This window comes from Berghia stephanieae, chromosome 10 (assembly GCF_034508935.2).
Source record: "Berghia stephanieae isolate SIO BIC M18660-M18661 chromosome 10, UCSD_Bste_1.3, whole genome shotgun sequence".
Taxonomy (NCBI): domain Eukaryota; kingdom Metazoa; phylum Mollusca; class Gastropoda; order Nudibranchia; family Aeolidiidae; genus Berghia; species Berghia stephanieae.
The window spans coordinates 383,179-403,754 of record NC_088369.1 but is presented as its reverse complement, the minus strand read 5'-3'; the positions used below and the strand labels follow the sequence as shown (position 1 = coordinate 403,754).

The 20,576-nt window shown below is 36.6% G+C and overlaps 1 protein-coding gene across 2 annotated transcripts in view; it reads right to left on the bottom strand.

The window, feature by feature from the left end:
* LOC144956016 (putative 2'-deoxynucleoside 5'-phosphate N-hydrolase 1) overlaps positions 1-20,576 on the bottom strand; it is a 33,455-nt gene that overhangs the window by 11,302 nt on the left and 1,577 nt on the right. For both annotated transcript variants that reach the window (XM_078886302.1, XM_078886303.1), the window contains exons 2-4: positions 8,169-8,346; positions 3,420-3,479; positions 777-887 (exon numbers count right to left, since the gene is read on the bottom strand). In XM_078886302.1, coding sequence (XP_078742428.1) covers positions 777-887; positions 3,420-3,479; positions 8,169-8,328 — 331 coding nt within the window. In that variant the 5' untranslated portion in view covers positions 8,329-8,346. The remainder of the gene's footprint in view (positions 1-776; positions 888-3,419; positions 3,480-8,168; positions 8,347-20,576) is intronic.

Here is a 20,576-nt window from a genome sequence, read left to right as displayed (position 1 = left end):
TCCTTAGAGAAATTGGGAGAATTTGACAAAAATGACTATTAGCAAACTCCAGTTATCATCATCATCATCACCTTTTTCCCTCTGGGTCAGGGGTATAGGCCACAGACAAACACGTTTCCATCCTTCTCTTTCCTTATATAACTTTTGTATCTTATTCCATGTCTTATCACCTCTCTGTATATCAGCTTCTTTAGTTCTCCATGTTCCCTGTGGCCTTCCCCTTGATCTTCTGCCCTCAGGGTTCCAGTCCAATACTTTCTTTGTTATATTGGAGTCATTCTTTCTAAGCGTGTGTCCAACCCACCTCCATAGTCTTCTTCATATATACTCTCAAGTGGTGTAATAAAAATAATAAGCCTATTTTACCATCATAATCTAAGATCACTAAAACTAAAATGTCTAAATGTATTGTGGATAGAAACAGTACAATGGAATCCTGATAAAGCCAACACTCCCAGAAGAGAAAGATTTTGGTTGACTTTAAAAATAACATACAACTAGAGCATTCATAATGTAGTTAATGGCCAGGTACTCATTTTATACCTGAGTACAGTGAGAGAATGTGAGTAAAGAGCATTTTCCAAGGATTCAACTATTATGCATTGGAACTCAGAGTGGGGCTTGAACCCTGGATATTCTGGTCCAAATGTGAGTGTCATACCACAAGACCACACAACCTTTAAGCCAGTTTGACTTTATTCAGTATCAACAGAACACACTGAGATAAAGAAGTTGACTTTATAAGACTTTAAGCAGATTCCACTAGTTCTACATACTTTTTTCAGCATCCAGTCTGTAGAGGCACAGAATGTTTTTGTCCATTGTCACAGCTCTTCCCAACTCATATCCCACGCCCAAAGATGGCGTGGTAACCTCGGCTACAACATCTAAAGGGAAGTAAAATAATTGTTAAAAGTTTGTGACAGGAACGGTGGTCCCGATAGCTCAGTTGATAAAGCACTTGCTTCAAATACAAAGGAACCAAGATCGATCCCGGGTGCAGTTGAGATTTTTTTTCTGACCCCCTGTCCACTGAGCAGTGATTGGGTAGTTGGGTCTTTTAGATCTAGCGGAAAGTTGGGGTTTTTTTGTGATAGACCACTGTCCCATCCAAAAGATAGCAAGTAATTGCTATATTGTCCTTTTCATACTATAGCAACCGGGATAAACTCTTCCCCATGGGCCTGAAGGCTCTGAAGGACTACTTTTGTGACAGGTACACACTTCAACTTGGATACAATAATAAAGTCATCAGGATTGACAATCTGAATAAGTTGAGTATGGAGCCAGCATTTATTGTATCCAGGCAGTGATTGTCTTGTTTGTTTTTAAGGGTTTTACGGCACTTGCAACACATATAGGTCATATCAGCGCCACTAAACAGGAAGAAAATGGGATAGTAAAAGTTCTAAAATTACAATTAAAGCACCCAAGAAAAGGTAAGACAAAGGGGAATTGGTTCAAATAGGAAACAGATGTAGATTCCAAGAGCACACCTTCAAAGTACTTAGTTTGAAATCACCTAAAAGTCTCATCCAGAAACCAGCACTAGATCCCACAAAGAGGAATACACTCAAATGTTTACAAATCATATGTTAAATATAAAAAATAACAGTACACAACAGAGAGATGATTTACAAGGAAAAAAATATAATCTCCCAAAACTATGACTATATCTGCAACTGTTTCCCTCCCAGCCAAGGACTCCGGTCAGGGTCAGGACAAAACTAAGTAATCTCATTCCAAGACAAAGACAGAAAGCATTTGGAAAAAAGATATAGGGGGATAAAAGACACAGTAAGTACCTCCCTGCCCACGATGAGAGGTTAGGAACCCCACCAAGTATCCAAGCAGTGACTTTAAGCATTAATTTAAAGAGAAACAATATATTACATATAAAATACGATGTACTAGGAGTTCTAAAAATTTGAACTAACATTCTATATACAAGTTTGCTGGAATTACAATGGGCAAGCAATTAAGCTATGGGCTCTTCTCCTTATAGAGGGGCTTGATAGATCAGTACACTCGCTTCACATGTAAAGGGGCCGAGATCAATCTCGGGTGCAGTTGAGATTTTTTCTGACCTCCCTGTCCAACCTGCAGAGATTTGGTAGCTGGGTCTATAAGATCTGGTGGAAAGTACTTTACGATAGACTAGCATCCTATCAGAAGGGTAGCAAGCAATTGCTATTGTCTGTTTCATGATATAGAAACCGGGATAAACTTGGCTCCATGGGCCTTATGGTTCTCAAGGACTACATTTTTTTTCTTCTCTGTATGATTCAAGATTAATTTGAAGGCATACAGTCCAACACGAATTCCTCATCCTGTCCTATCATTACGGCACAACTCTGTGAATCAAAGATAATCGCGACTGTGAGTGTGGTTAAAACAAATTGACATGCCTAAGCCTTCATTTTGAGTTTATCCAATTTTCTGTCAAATTCAATGTGGCCATTCATTTCTTTTGATATTTTCGGGCAGAGAATTCCATATTTGGGCGGTGTCTGTGTTCAGACAAAATATTTATGATGAAGCATCTGTGAAAATGAGGATTTACTAAATCTGTACAAATAAAATAGTTAAATTTGTGAATTTCTGATACTATGATTAGTATGAGTACGAGGAATCCATGAAAACGGGGAATAAGAAGAGGAGGAACGTGTATTGGACTGTATAAGGATTGACATGGGGTAGAATACAAATTCTTTTAGCCAGGCAGAGTTTACCACACACTAGTTGGATCCAAGATATTATAATATGTGTGACTTTGTGTGGTCTTGTGTTATGACACTTGCCTTAGGCCCTGAAGGTCCAGGGTTTGAATCTCACTCTGAGCCATGCATAGTCGGGTCCTTAAGGGTCTTAACTCACATTCTCTCACCATGCTCAGGTGTAGAATGAGTACCAGAACGTTAACATCGTTGTCTCTGTCGGGGAAAAAAATATTGTAATATCTCCTCATAGGCATCATGTCTAGGCCTGCATGTTAATTATTGCTGTTGGCTAGGAACCCCTTGTAAAGTGCTTTGAGCATGTTTAGTGGATATTGCGCTGTATAAAGAACTCAAGATTTATTTTGTCATTGTATAAAATATTTTTATTCTATTCTTATCTCACACATCTCTTTTCCCTAAATGTCTCTTCATTATTAATACAAGTTCCTGTTCCACACTTTGTGATATTCTTGAGAGGAGAGTAAATTTTGAAGTGTTGCTCAATAGGCTTACTTTCAAGAGGAGTGATTCTGAACTTGCTTCTTTTTATCACTTATTTATATAATCATAGACATTGCTATTCCGCTGTACACTATTTAAGACTAAAGACAAATTGGGGGTCATTTTATGGCCAAAAAAGACAACAATAGTGACATAAACCAAAAATTGAGACCAACTAAAAAAAACCAAAAAACTTACAGTTACATTCCCCCAGCATGGATATATCATTATCATGAATGTTTTTGTGAGTTCCGAATTCTGAAAAATAAAAATGAATCAGGAATGACATAATTTCCAATTTCTTAACACAACAGTAAGTGGTGTGTGTATCTCGAGGTGATGCATAAAAAAAAAAAAAATAAATAAATAAATAAATACATTGGAATCCTGATAACGCCAACACCCCCGGACCAAAAAGATTGGTTGACTTAAAGCAAGGTTGACTTTATCCATTAATAATGGAACACTTTCACAGTTCTGTCATAGATAAAGAACAGAAAATTTGGGACCAACAAGAAGTTTAGACTTTAACTTTAAAAAGTAATAAACAAAAATGAATATAACAGCTTCAAATAAGGAACAAAATACAAAACACGGAATGTTTCGGGCTCAAAACCCTTAAAGATTGTCGACAATTTGGATTTTGGCAATGTATTTATGTCTTTATTAATAGGCACTCATTTTATGGTGAGATAATGTCAGTAAAGAGCCTTTTCCAAGGATTCCACTATGCATCACTCAGGACTTGAACCCAGGACCTTCCAATCCAAAGGCGAGTGTCATACGACAACAATAACATTGTTATTGGTCTTCTCAATGCACAGTCCTGCCGTAACAAAACCGAAGAATTAAACGATTTATTAACGGAGAAGAACTTCGACATACTATTTTTAGTAGAGACATGGCTCTCACAGTCCCGGAGACGACCCAGTTGAAAAATCTATGACACCCCCTGGGTACCAATTTAGATCGTATCCAAGGAAAGATCAGCGAGGGGGTGGCATTGGCGTATTTTATAAAACAAAATTATCAAAACATGTGGAAATCCTCGAAATGCGCTGCAAAACAATGGAGGCCATTGATCTTAGATTATCCCTCCAGAATACAAGATACAACTTCAACTGCATCTACCGACCGCCTGCAAACAAGAAAAACAAAATAAAATTACCTGATGTTAGGAAGGAAATCAATGAGATGCTAACTTTGCAACACACGCGTCCTGGCCATTCAATTATACTCGGCGACTTTAATTTTCACTTCGACAACGTCACAGACACCGCTAAATTGCACGAGTCACTATCGGAGAACAACATGTGCCAGATCGTAACAACGCCAACCCACTCTGCTGGTCATATTTTAGATTGGGTAATTGTAGAAAATTCAGAGTTCCAAAAAACCAACGCCACCGTCGATTATCTCACCTTTTCGGACCACTCCCTCATTTCTTTCAATCTTGACGTTTCAAAACCATGCCAAGAAACCACCACCACATCAACCAGAAACATTAAAGGCATTAATTTGGACAATTTCAGAGGCGATTTAGAAACAAATCTTACTAAAAATTCAATGATTTCTCCAGACCAGTGGAATAGTTGTCTCATCGAAACGCTTGACAAACATGCGCCATTCCAAACAAGGACCGTCACCAACCGCAAGTATGCTCCGTGGTATACGTTGGACGTTAAAGAAGCTAAAACGAAGTGTCGGAGAGCAGAAAGACTGCTGAAAACATCAGGCCTTACGATTCATCGTGAAATATTCAAGAACGCATTTCGTGCCTGGAAGACAACAATAAAAAAGGCAAAGACCACGTATTTTCTTTCAAAATTCGAAACTTCTAAATCTTGTAAACAATTATTTAACATCTGCAATGATCTACTTGGACGTGAAAGATGCACTTCATTACCATCGACAACCAATCAAAGAGACTTGCCAAACACATTTGTCAACTTTTTTAAAGACAAAATCCATAACATTCGTTCAGAACTAGATCGGCATGAACCTTTTATAGATACAAATACATTCTGTGGCACCCCTTTAGACAAGTTCCAACCAGTTTCACCTAGTTTCATAAACGAGTTGATAAAAAAAGCCCCCATTAAATCCTGCGACCTTGATCCCCTACCAGCACAGCTTTTGGCCAGCTCCATCGATACATTATTACCATCCATTACATCAATCATAAATACATCCATACTGACTGACAAAGTTCCATCGTGCTTTAAAAGTGCCCTCGTCAAACCACTTCTGAAGAAACCATCACTGGACCACAATATATTAAACAATTATCGTCCTGTATCAAATTTACCTTTTTTGTCAAAACTTTTGGAGAAGGTAGTTCTTACACAATTAACATCTCATCTTAAGAACAACAGTTTGGAACAACCCTTTCAGTCAGCCTACAAACATCAACACAGTACTGAAACGGCGCTTCTTAAAATCTTTAATGACTTGTTATGTAATGCTGATGCTAACAATATCAATGTATTATGCCTTTTAGATCTTTCAGCTGCCTTTGACACCATTGACCATGACATTTTGTTAAGAAGACTAGAAAATACGTTCGGCATAAAAGGAATTGCCCTTAAATGGTTTACATCATATTTACAGGATCGATGGCAGACTGTCGTGGTGAATGGTGTTCAGTCATAACAAGTTTTACTAAATTTTGGAGTGCCACAAGGCTCTGTTCTTGGCCCTGTCCTTTTTACTGTATATATGCACCCCTTTCTAGTGTGATATCCAGATTCAATCTGAGTTATCATTTTTATGCAGATGATACGCAAATATATGATTCAGCACCTCTTAGTAATTTACAGTTCTTAATACAATGAATTACGAGCTGTTTTAATGAGATTAAATCTTGGATGTACCACAATAAGTTAAAATTAAATGATAGTAAAACTGAGATTTTAATGTGTGGAAGGCCGAGTATCCTTAAACAGGCAAATAAATCACCTATTACTCTCGGAAATAGCACAATAGAATTTTCAAATAAAGCAAAAAACCTTGGCGTCATCATTGATAAAGATCTTTCCATGACAAGCCATGTGAATAACACCATACAATCTATGTACATAGAAATGAAAAAAAAAAAGCAAAATTCGTAATTTAATACCGAAGCATATAACAGAACTTTTAATTAATTCCCTGGTTTTATCTAAATTGGATTATTGTAACTCCCTTTGGGCGAATTTAGCTAAAGACAAAATTAGCAAACTTCAGGTTGCTCAAAATAACGCAGCCAGGCTCATTGTACGCAATAACAAAAAATACCCGTCAGCAACTCTTCTTCTCCGTGAGTTACATTGGCTTCTTGTGGAAAAAAGAGTTGCCTATAAGATTTTTACTGTTGTCTACAAATCCCTGAGCACGAACAGTCCCTCCTATATTAAAGACCTTCTAAACATATATGTCCCCAATAGAAACTTGAGGTCAAGCAATGACCAATCAATCCTTGTCAAACCTAAGCCATTGCGTAAAATAGGTGAACAGTCTTTTCAATTTTCGGCCCCCCAATTTTGGAACTCTCTCCCATCACACGTGAGATGCTCGGATTCGTTGACAACGTTCAAATCCCGCGTAAAGTTTTATCTTTTTACGTCATAATGTTGCAATATTATTTTCATATTTTGTTGTTGTTAAATTGAATTCGTATCACGTTTCCTTCACACTTGTCTCACTGTAATATGTTTTGTTTTATATCACTGTAAAGCGCTTAGAGCCTGTGACAACGGGGTAAAGCGCTATATAAATGCCATTTATTATTATTATACCACGAGACCACATAGCTATATCCACTCCACCATCTCACCCCTCAGAAATGAATAGAAACAAGGTCCTCAGTATAAAAGGTGGAGATTAACAATACCACGACTGATAACGTAGTCAAGAGGCATTTAATAATAAATGAAGAACCAGGAGACATTTCTTTAGATAGTCAGAAGAAAAAAAATGAACTCTTGGCCAATCAGAGGACTCACCTCAAAATTTCGACAATGGAGGAACTTTACGCGTTTCGCTGACTGAGCAGTTGTTATAACAAATCTCACCTACAAGCTTCAACAAATGGAAACTCTATATGTTTACACTGTTTACATAAAGTTTGAAAAAAATGTAAAATAAAAAGACACCAAATTATTACAAAACACAAGAGGTTGAAAAGGGAGTGTAAGTGTAAATGTGGGAGGGTAGTCACCGGAGGTCAAAATAGCGGAGGAAACGGTGATAGTGGATTTCCACTATACTAAAATTGAAACCTATGCAAATCATGAACTTCCTATTCTTTATGTCTGACAGATTTGATACATACAGAGGCTGACACAAGCAAAATTGTTCATGAGGTAGTAGTAGCATATGGCTATATCTCCAAATTCATTTCGTCAACACACTTTTGAAAGTCTTCCTTCGCCCTATGAACTGTTTCATAGCCACCTGCAAGACTCATTACTGGACAGTGGAGGACGATGTGATTGCTGGTCTCTGGAGCTGCCTGACACTTCTGGCAGGCATCACTGTTCCCAAGTTTCCATCTGCACATATTTGATGCAGTTCTGCCATGTCCTTTTAAGAGGCGATTTGAGGAAACAACAGTACTTCCTGGCATTGTGGAACACGGGCATTCTTTCGGTGGGGTCATTTATGATGATGTTTCCTCCTCTTGGTGTTTCATGAGGTGAGCAACTGAGCTATCAGTTATATAGAGAGAATGTGGAATAGAAAGAAAAAAAGAAAGAAAGGAGGGGGGGGGGGGGGGGCAAAAATTCATCCACTCATAACTGGTCTATTTAGAGCCTACTTTGAAACTATTTTTAGGGGCACACGGCTTTAATTTAATGTGTTGAATTCATATCAATGATCAAAGTACAGGACTCATCCTGTTTGGCAGAAGTTCAAATTCTGAGGTATACTCCTGCTTTAATCAGCGAGTACTATTACCATACCAACCTTTTGGAGGGGTGCAAGTTGCTGTAATTCTTTTGTCTCCTACGAATTCTGTCAAGACTGTTCCATATTTAGCTTTCAACTCTTGGATGATTTTATAGTACAAGTCAACATCTTGTCGTCCTCCATACATGCTGCCAGCAAAATATATTTTTCGACCCATTCTCTAGTTTAACAATGGCTGAAATGGAGAGAAACTTTGAAGGTGAATTTGTATTTGACCATATTCAGTTATGGACAAACAATGTATAAACCATTTACAATTCATTTAAAAATACAAATTGCGTAAAGAAAACATTGGAACCCCCAATAATAATAAATAATCACTTTCATTTGCAAAACTAACCAGAGCTCCCTGCACACCCATTGAGTCTAAGTCTGTTGTTTTACTTTCTATGGTTATAGATCCTGCCATTTTGACTGCAGCAATAGTAGAAGATAGGCATCTCACTTTGCTTTACACCTCAAAACATCAGACAACAGGATAAACCCGGGCATTATGGGCCTGACACTTTATTGAACTACTCAGGAAAGCATTGATCAAAGAGTAATAGGAAACCAGCGGAATTTTTGTGTGCTACGAAACATGAGGAACTCCATTTTAAGGAAGGAAGTGTCAATTGCCACAGAAAGAGAAATTGGTAGTTGATGAACCACCAACTACCAATTTCTCTCAACTACCAGAGTCAAATTAGAACTCTTCGAGTGCATGTTGAGATTTTAATTGAGCCTCGATTTGTGGGCATTTCTTTAACAGATCTCTAATCTCATCACTTTCCAATCATTCATTCATTGGGAACGGTTTGAACCTACACTCGTCAGCATTTGTTTTTTCATTTTTATAATTCATTTCAGGATTTTGAAGAGGAATTAAAATGATAGCAAAACAACAATTACTGGTGTTTTGGAGCCACTGCTTTTCAGATCCAAACTTCAGATTCAGTGGAAAAACAAAATATTGAATGACGCGGCAAATCCCTGATGAGTATTAAAAATGCCTGATACATAAAAAAAAGAGGATTTCCTTTGCTTTGTTTTTGTTTTGTTTTTAAGGGTTTTACGGCGCTTGCAACACATTAAGGTCATATCAGCGCCAGTAAAAAGGAAAAAAATGGGATAGTAAAAAGTTCTAGAATTACAATAAAGCATCCAAGAAAAGGAAAGACAAAGGGGAATTGGCTCAAATAGGAAACAGACGTAGATTCCAAAAGCACTCTATCAAACTACTTAGTTTGAGATTACCTAAAAGTCTCATCCAGACACAAGCACAGGTCCCCGCTAAGAGGAACACACTCAAATGTTTTACAAATCATAATATATAATATAAAGAAGGCATAATACAGTGCATAACAGAGAGATGATTTACAATGAAAAAAATATCATCTCCCAAAACTAACTATACATTCGACTGTTTTCGTCTCAGCCAGGGCATCTGGCCAGGACCAGGACAAAACCAAGTAATCTCATTCCAAGACAAAGACAGAAAGCATGTTGGAAAACAGATATAAGGGGATAGAAGACACAGTGTGTACCTCCCTGCCCGCTATGGGAGTTTCCTTTGCTTTAAAGGAAAGCATGTGGCATATTGTCATAATTACAATTCACTTAAAAGATGTGTGGCAAATAACGTCAGTACATGGGTTGACTGTAAATAGTAGACGATTTACCAACTGGCATGGTCCATGACAAAAAGACAAAATGACAGTAAAGAAAAGAGAAAATAAAAAAAAGTTAACATAAGAGAGAGAATTACATAGCTGACGAACTGACATGCACGGTCTGTCGCCATTGAAGTTAGTCACAAATTATCATGTTCCGTTGCAGTTGACGATTCAAACAACTTCTGTGGTAATTGACCCTACCTTTAAGAAAAGGGTGTGGCATTGAACCATGAGATCATAATATAATTTGAAAAAAAAAATCTGAATAAAAAGCATGACACATTTTTTATTTTGTCAAAGAGTCCAAAATAATCTAAATAATAATAATAAATGTAATTTGACTGTGACAATGATTAACTTTATTTGTGAACGGTGGTATTTAGTATTGGTTCTGTCATGTTTTGCCTTTTGCAATTATTGTGACTGATTTTGGATTATCACTTAGATAGATAGATGCCTAGTCATTTTGATAGACGTGTGTATTTCACTGTTATCAGTACCAGCAACCAACTTAGACCATGAAAGAGACATGTCATAAGTTTGCTTTTCTTGAAATCTAATTTAAGTATATCTTTATTAGTGTGGGGATGTATTTATTGTTGTGTTTCACTGTGTTCCAGTTTGTTGTTGTTTGGCTATTGAGTCGTTGTTGTATTGTTTTCATGTTGGGTGTCCTTGTAAGTACCATACTGTTGTGTGCTATTTCTGCCTGTGAGTTTGTGACGTCACTATGGGTATAAAAACGATCTCCCTTTCTCTTTGCAAGCTCGACTACGATAGTCACAATGGATTGTTAATTGATACTTTTGTCAATTGTTGGTGTTGGGTTCATTTTTATTACCAGACGAACATACCCAGACTATTCGCGTGATGTCTTGATGAAAGGCATTTTTTAACTGCCCATATATGTACTCTACATATATGGAGAATGCCCACTTCAGTGGAAACTTTTTCCTATATTTTACCTATCATGAACCAGATGGAGAAATCTGTTCACGAGAGTAGAGTGAAACACCAATCGCAGTGGTCAATGAAATGTCATTCATTAACGATGTTAATACACTTTAAGGGGATCCGCGGGTCCTAAGCTGCTCAAATTTTGAAATTCAGAAAAAAAAACCCCAAAAAAACGAAAATCATTTTTGACGGTGATTCCTGTGTAAAAATATATGTTACAGAATCCATTTTCTTAGGTTTCAAAACTTAAAAAGGTGTCTAAAGCTCCTAAAATTGCCATTGATTAAGGTAGCGTCAGGTCAGATATGAATAAAATGAAATGTATTTTGCCATTTTCTCAAAATGTCATTTTTGACAAACTTTTCTCACTATTTTAAGTAGAGCCCAAAAGGTAACTACCAGAATTTGAGGTAACTTTGCCACAATGTTTAATAGATGTATCATCTTACAAAGAGATTTTTAAATTAGTTGTTTTAGTTTTTGAGTTAGGACATTTTTCTCTGTAATTATCCTCTAAATTTAGAGAAAAAGAACTGAACAAGTGTGTATGAAAGGTGCCAGAGGTTGACTGATTTTTTGGGATGGTTTTTTTTTCTTGTATATTTCTTTCTTGCTTTGTCTGGCACCTTTCATACAAACTTATTCAGTTCTTTATCTTACACCGGTTCCTGCTCCTTAATTTCTTTCTTGATTTTTCCAAAAAAATAAAATGGAGCAACTAAAATGTCTTCGTCCTCGCGCCTCGTCCTCTCGTGTTCAATGTATGTGTTGTTTGATGCAAGCAAGGGTTCACAGTGTAAAACGCGTACCCTTGTGAAGACTATAGGTATTAAAATTGTCCCAACTATCAGGAGCCTCTGTGTTGTAATGGTAGTACGTCTGACCAGTAATCAGAAGGTCTGAGGTTTGATCCCCAGTCGAGGTCGACTGACTTTTTGGGATGGTTTTTTTCTTGTATTTTTCTTACTTGCCTTCTCTGGCAGCTTTCAAACACACTTGTTTAGTTCTTTATCTTACTCTGGTGCCGATCTGTAATTTCTTAATTTAAATTAGGAGACCTCGATGAAGCCTAATAACAGACCTGCCAACCTTTCCAGAATGAAAAGTGTATTTTATGACCCCAAAAAGTGTATTTTGTCCGCATGTGTGGAAAAAATAAGTGCGCAAAATACAAAAATTTATATAAAAGCAAACATCAAACCCAAATAAAAAATAAACTCCGATCTTCATCTTAAAACATTAATTTACAGCAATCATTAGTAATTACAAAATTATCGGTGTATTAAGAAACTAAAACTTAATGACCATTTTAAAACAGTATAAGGTTCAGAAATTGGAATATCTAAGGATATTGCTTTCGAAACACTCAAAGAAATGACCAAAAGATCCCAAATATGTTGGTAGTATTGATGCCTGTGCCTGTAGAATAGGAGGTGGTGGTTGTAGCAATAGTGCTCTAGTGGTGGTGGTGGTGGAAGAAGTGATGTGGTAGTGGTTGTGGCAGTGACAATGCTGTGATGGTGGTTGTAACTGTGGTGATGCCATGGTGGTGATGGTAAGAGATGATGATGCTGATGAAGTTGTGATGGTGATATACATCTGCCAGCTCAGTAAATCAGCTGAAGGTTTTGAGATAAAATTATTTATGAGTGTGGTCTTCAATCCAATAGATGACAATTTGCAGCAATGACAAGATAATTTCCATTATGTTATCAAATGATCCATGTCTCTCTCTCTCCCTCTCTCTCCCTTTTTTTTAAATGGACTAGTACTACAAGTAAAATAGTAAATAGTAAATAATGAATTTATATAGCACCTAAACATCCATGTTAATTGTGCTCTGCGGCGCTTTTTCATAATAAAAATGTTTAAAAACAACAAAATTAAAAATCGTGACACTACATAATAAGCATGAATACAAAAACAAAATCTAAGCAATATCTATTTCATGAAAAATAAGTCTCACGGAACAACTGTCTTCAGACATTTCCTGAAAGATGATAAATTTTCACCGGATTTTGTCCAAGGACTAAGTGCGTTCCATAGGTGTGGAGCTATGGATGAAAAGGCTTTTTTTTTTTAACCGAAAGTGGATTTTGAGGTAGTAACCTTTAGAAGTTGGGACTGAGATGATCTTAAATTTCGAGTGGGTTCATTTTTTAAATCAGTTCTTGCAAATATTCAGGTGCTAATCCATCCAGATATCTGAAAACATAACACAATATCTGAAATTCTATCCTATACTTCACAGGAAGCCAGTGCAATTCCTGGAGAACTGGTGTTATATGATCTCTTTTTTTCGTTAATTTTATAAGTCTAGCCGCTTTATTTTGAATTTTTTGTAGTTGATGGATTAATCTACTTTGACAGCCAATGAGAAGGGCATTGCAATAATCTAATCTGCTAGTAATAAAAGAATTAACAAGCATTTTTGTAATATCTTCATCAATATAATGTCTGATTCTTCCAATATTTCTAATGTGATAGTTACAACATTGGCATATTTTTTTAAACATGATCTTCCATGGAAAACCCTTGATCTAAATACACCCCAAGATTTCTTACACAAGAACTAGGTTTAATAGCATTTTCACCCACTAGTATCACATTTGTAGATATTTTTGAGAGTTGATACCTATTTCCAAAAATTATCATTTCCGTCTTGTTATCATTAAATTTAAGTTTGTTTAGTTTCATCCAATCCTTTATGTTAGCAATACAATTTTCCATATCAGATACTGATGACAGCTCTGAATCATGATTGAGTTTTGTATACAGCTGAATGTCATCAGCATAAAAATGAAAATCAATGGGAAAGGTGGATAACATTATGGAAAGGGGAGCAGTATACATTGTAAAAAGGAGGGGGCCATGGATAGACCCTGAGGCACTCCACACGTTAATATGGATGGAGTTGAAAAATGGTTTTATATAATTACCGAGTTCTTTCAAACAAATATTCCTTTAACCAGTCCAAAGCTGTGCCACTGATATAAAATTGATCATGTAGTCTAGTCAAAAGTAAATTTTGATCGATAGTGTCGAATGCCGCACTTAAATCTAGTAAAACAGGCATCGCAGCACTTTTATTATCTATATCATTTACAATATCATTAAAAACTTTAAGTAATGCCGTTTCGTGCTATGTGAGGCTTTGTGAGCAGATTGAAATTTAACATTTAAGGCATTTATCTTTAGATGGTTAATAATACGAGCAGCAATGACTTTGTCAATTAATTTTAAAATGAAATTTAAATTTGACACAGGTCGAAAATTATTTAACTCATTGCAGTCAAAATTTGCTTTTTTCTTCAGGGGTCTTACCAAGGCATTTTTCAGTATATTTGGAAAATCGGGCAACGCTAGACTTTCATTTACGATAGATGCAATTGCTTAAGCAAGATAATTTGCACATGCTTTTATGAACCAAGTTGATGTTTTATCCAGCAGCATGATTTATTAGGCAATATATCTGACAATATATTTTTAACTTCCTCTATTGTTACGGGTTCAAACGACATAACATTTTATAATGGGTGTTCATAGATTCAGTTGGTCGTGTCGTGCAGGTAAGTGTTGTGTCCTCCTGTAGTGTCTCTTCAGTTGATGTTGCTCTTTCAGGCGATGTCACGTGCCTTGTCACTCTTGTTGTGTCCATTGGTGAAGTCACATGGCTTGTTGTTTCAACTCATGATGCCGTGCTGGGATGTAGATTTGTGACGCTGTCGTTGTCTAGTTCCTGTCTGATGTTGGAAATTTTCTCAATGAAAAAGGTGTTGACTTTCTCACAGAGTTCTTTTGGAGATGTATGTGTAGGTAGATTTGTTGTATTCGATGGTGTGATCATTTCTTTGACGGTATCATAAAGTTTTTTTAGAATCACGTTTGCTTTTTATCAGAGTGTCCTTCACATATTGCCGCTTGGTACTATTAGTTGATTGGTACTACTACTAGTACTACTTCTACTCCTACCACTATTACTACTACTACTACTATTACTACAACATACTACTATTTACTGTTGATCAAATGATGGGAAATTCACACATATCACAGACAAGTTAAATACTTCTAGAGGATTCATTTTGAACCATTTTGTTCCTAAAGCTGCACACTTGGTAATGAAAAAAAAATAATCACTCATACAAAATAACAAATTTTTAAAAAGATCATTAAATTTTTCATACCAAAATAGAGTAATTTTAGTAATTATAAAGGGAAATAATCCATTTATGTTTAAGCTTATCAGCAATACAGTTTTTAATTGAAAGCTTCCATTGCCAAAGATGTTATTTAAATTTAACGTTGACTTAAAATTTTTCCATTTAACAAGCGGTAAAAGCTTAAATGTGGCCTGAGGCCGTTTAAAGTAAAAAATAAGCTAAAATGCATAATCCTATGGAAATCCTCAAAAAGGTATGAGAAAAATATTGGTGAAAACCGGCAACATATAACTAACTGAAACGACAACAATAGCACTGGCTATGATGCATCATTCAGAAAAACACGGTCAACAACTGATGTATGACATGTTGTCATTTTCAACATTATTCATGCTTGAGAAAAAAAAATGAACACTTTGAGGGTGAATATGTAAAAGTATGTCCTTAGGAGTTATCATGCCAAATAGGAGGCCTTCTGAAAGCTCCTCGTGCTAGCATTTCTTTCAATTTGTATTCTCATCGTGATATTCTGCCATGCATTTATTTATTCAATTTGTCAATATATTGTTAGAATGTAAATTCATTTTCTTATTATGACCTTTTTGTGTAAGGAATCACTTATCATGTAACTCTCTAATTTGGGGAACGACAAAATTAAGCATTATTATTATCACCCTTTTTTCTTCCTGTTCCTGCAATAAAAAGCAGATTTCTCAATGAATAAAGTTCACTCTGTCATCTAATGGAATTTGTTATTCTGTTCTTGATAATTACCTTGGCCTTCATCTAAAATCAATGATATGGCGTCCACCATGCCAACAGGTTATGGGCCCAGGCATCGCATCGCCTTCAATGGTGACGATCGCCAATATGAACTCTGGGAAGTTAAGTTTTTCGGCTTCATCAGAATAAGAGGACTTGATGATGTACTCAAGGACCTTGATGATTTGAATCAAGATGTATCAACAGAACAAGACAAAAACGAGGAAGTATTTGCCGAACTGGTCCAGGTATTGGACGACAGATCCCTTTCTCTTATCATAAGGGACGCAAGGAACAACGGTCGCAGAGCACTACGAATCCTGAGACAACACTATCTTCCGAAAGGTAAACCTCGTATCATAACACTCTACACAGAGTTGACATCCCTCTTAAAGAATGACCAAGAAACAGTTACTGACTATATCATTCGAGCTGAATCGTCAGCAGCGGCTCTACCTGATGCTGGTGAGACAATCAGTGACAGTTTGCTAATCGCTATGGTGATAAAAGGACTTGGGGTAAATTATAAAAGTTTTACTGCCGTAATCACACAAAAATCAGAAGTACTGACCTTCAGCGAATTCAAATCGTTATTACGTAATTACGAAGACACTGAGAAACTCCAAGATTCTTCTTCAACCGCATCAAATGTGATGACGGTTAGTTCGTACAACAGAAGACCCTTCAACAATCAACCAAACTCGAGGATACAAAAAGCTCGTTGGTGTGAAATATGTAAGTCAAAATCTCATGATACCAGCTACTGTAGAAAACTCAAAGCTTGTAAACAAAACGACGACAGAAAATCTCGTTGGTGCGAAATTTGTAAAGCTAAATCACACGATACCAGCAACTGTAGAAATCTGACAAAACTACGAGAGATGAAAGTAGACGATGAGCCTACAACTCGAAGTGAGAGCCATTTTGCTTTCGGTGTTAACCCGAATTTCCAAGATAACCAACTCGCAGAGGACAACTTTCTTGTGGACAGTGGAGCTACTGTTCACCTACTCCACGAAAAGTCAAAATTTATTTCTTTCCACAATAATTTTGACTCGGGACAGCATGTTATCGAATTTGCAGACGGGACCCGGACTTCGAACCTTTCCCAAGGACAAGGCAACGCAGAGATAACGTTGACGGATGACAATGGCTGTAAACATTCTGTTCTCCTGAGAAATGCACTGTACGTGCCCTCCTTCTCTCAAAACATTTTCTCAGTAAAGGCCGCGACGCAGAACGGTGCCACAGTTATTTTCAAGAAGGATTGTGGAAAATTGTGTTCGAGAGATACAGTATTCAACATTGAAAGAAGAGGGGGTCTCTATTTCCTTAACTCATCGTTCCACACAAAAACGTCCAAGCATTCACTCATGGAGTGGCATTGCATTTTGGGTCATTGTAACACAGCAGACATTTTTAAGTTACAAAAATGTGTAGATGGTATGATCATCACTGATGAGACAAAATCTGACTGTGAAGTGTGTTCCCTTGCTAAAATGACTGATTCTGTGAGTAGAAAACCTGACAACAGTGCCAAGAAACCTCTTGATGTAGTTCATGTTGATCTAGCGGGTCCTATTGACCCAATTAGTTGTGATGGAATGAAATATGCAATGATTTGTGTTGATTCTTTTTCAGGTTTGATCTCTGTGTACTTTTTGAAGCAAAAAAGTGACACCCCTACTGCATTCAAAGAATACCTGTCTGACATAGCCCCTTATGGGAAGATAAAAGCAATCAGAAGTGATAATGGTGGGGAATTCACATCTCAAGAATTTACTTCCATTTTGAGAAATCACAGTATCAGACATGAAAAAAGCGCACCATACAGCCCCCATCAAAATGGGAAGGCAGAGCGTCCATGGCGCACACTTTTTGACATGGCCAGATGCCAATTATTGCAATGTGGGTTACCAAAATCATTGTGGACATATGCTGTCCTAACGGCTGCATATATTCGTAACAGGTGCTACAAACAAAGAATTGAATGCACTCCTTTTGAAAAGATCACAAATAAAAGACCCAACATTGCCAATATGAAAACATTTGGATCCCCATGTTTTGCTTTATTATCACAAAAACCAACAAAATTACAAAACAGAAGTGAAAAGGGAATATTTGTGGGGTATGGTAGAAAAAGTCCAGCCTATCTGATCTATTTTCCAGACACCCAAACCGTTAAAAGGGTCAGATGTGTCAAATTCCCTAAAGATCCTGTTACTGTTACAGATTTGTCTCAACCAAAGTCTCAGTCTCAGGAGAATTCTGGTCACTACCCTGAAGTTCCATCTTATGATGATGATGATTTTGATGCTAGTTACTCAAAAACAAACCCCAAAGTGCCACTCAGTGACCGGAGTTTGCCTGAAACTGAAACAAGTGTTGAAGATTTAGGTGATAAGGAAGCAAATGAAAACCCGTCACCAATGCATGCCAGTTCCAAGAGAACTCGCTCTCGTCCTAAACATTTGGACGAATATATTGTTGATGATGAAGTTGATGCATATCTTAACAATACCATTCATTATTGCTATAACATTAACATGCTTGATGTCCCTAACACTTACAAGGAAGCAATGACTTGCAATGCAAGTGATGCATGGCAAAAAGCTATGGATGAGGAGATGAATGCCCTGAGCGAAAATCAAACATTTGAAATTACAAGTTTACCTTCTGACCGAAAAGCTATTGGTGGTAGATGGGTATACACCATTAAGAATGGTCCAAATGGAGAAGAAACTTATAAAGCAAGATATGTAGCTAAAGGGTATTCCCAAATCCCTGATGTTGACTATCAGGAAACGTTTTCGCCCACGGCCCGCATCACCTCAATCAGAGCTCTCATTCAATTTGCCATTGAAAATGATATGTACTTGAACCAAATGGATGTAAAAGCAGCATATTTAAATGCACCAATTGATGTTGACTTATACATTGAACAACCAGAAGGATATCAATTAAACTCAAAATCTGGTGAAAAGCTAGTTTGTAGACTCAAAAAGTCATTGTATGGTCTCAAATAGAGTGGTAGGAATTGGAATCTCAAACTCCACTCTCATTTAGCTGAGCAAAAATTTGTTCAATCAGCAGTTGATCCCTGTCTTTATAAGAGACATTCTAATGATGAACATAGCATTATCCTTGTGTGGGTAGATGACTTAATCATAGCTTCAAATTCTCTATCTGCAATGAATGCAATCAAAGCACAGCTTTGTCAATCTTTCCAAATGAAAGACCTAGGTCAACTTTCCTTTTTCTTGGGTATAAATTTCTCTTGTTCAGATGAATCAATATCAATGGACCAATCACATTATATTGCAAGACTGTTAGAGAAATTTGGCATGCAAGACTGCAAGCCCAAACACACTCCCTGTGAAATGAATCTCAACAAGTTTTGTGATGAACCTTCAAATCCAGTGGATGACAAACTGTATAGGGAAATTGTTGGCAGTCTAATTTACATTATGACTTCTACTCGACCTGACCTTTGTTTCATTGTTACCAAATTGTCTCAATACATGTCAAAACCAACCCAAAACCATTTGACAATAGCTAAGCATGCACTGAGGTACCTAAAGGCAACAATTGACAAAAAATTAGTATACACAAAATCAGGGGCACCACCCAATTTGGTAGGTTATTGTGATGCAGACTGGGGAAATTCTGCTGACCGCAGAAGCGTGACTGGCTATGGCTTTATGATCTCTCAAAAAGGTAGCCTTATTTCCTGGAAATCAAGGAAACAACCTTCTGTTGCCTTATCCACATGTGAAGCGGAATATATGGCAATGTGTGCTGCCACACAGGAAGGAATATTTCTTAGGGCATTGATCAATGACATGATGAACACTAACATTGAACATTTTCTTTTGAATTGTGACAATCAGGGTGCTATTGCCCTTGGTAAGAATCCTGTACACCACAAAAGGACAAAACACATTGACATAAAATACCATTTTGTGAGGAATGAAATCCAAAAGGGAATACTTCATACCTGTTATGTTCCAAGTGAAGAGAATTGGGCAGATATGTTCACAAAGCCAGTCTCTAAGACAAAATTACAAATGTTCATCCCTATCTTGATGGGTTAGTAAGGGAAGTACTAAAAAGTCTTAAATCACTTACTCACATCATGCTATGCACTATTAGTACAAGTATCAAACTTGTGATTTTTCTTTGCATTTTTTTTTAGTTTAATGATTTTCTCCTTAGTCAAAATAATGGCACACAATTTTGTTGACCTTTTGATTTCATATGTATGTACCTATATATTATGCTTCATTACCATTATAATTATATATCGTTCTTGACTGTTAGTTCTTACTTGATTAACTATGATCTGAGTACAAACATTTCTTTCTCAGTTTAAACATAGGTGTAATGTTCTAATGCCTACAACCTACAATGTATTACCTACTTGCTTTGCAATGTATCATTTTCTTTTAGCACTTATCTTTTAACTTGCTTTGGAAACTGAATTTAAGAGGGGGTGTTAGAATGTAAATTCATTTTCTTATTATGACCTTTTTGTGTAAGGAATCACTTATCATGTAACTCTCTAATTTGGGGAACGACAAAATTAAGCATTATTATTATCACCCTTTTTTCTTCCTGTTCCTGCAATAAAAAGCAGATGTCTCAATGAATAAAGTTCACTCTGTCATCTAATGGAATTTTGTTATTCTGTTCTTGATAATTACCTTGGCCTTCATCTAAAATCAATGATATGGCGTCCACCATGCCAACATATATAGTAGCATTTTAATAAATCTAGAACAAATATTGATAGATTGGTGAAACTTTCCTAATACGATCATTGTTTTGGTTTTCCGCCCCCAGTCCTATGTCTTTTTGTTGTTTTTTTT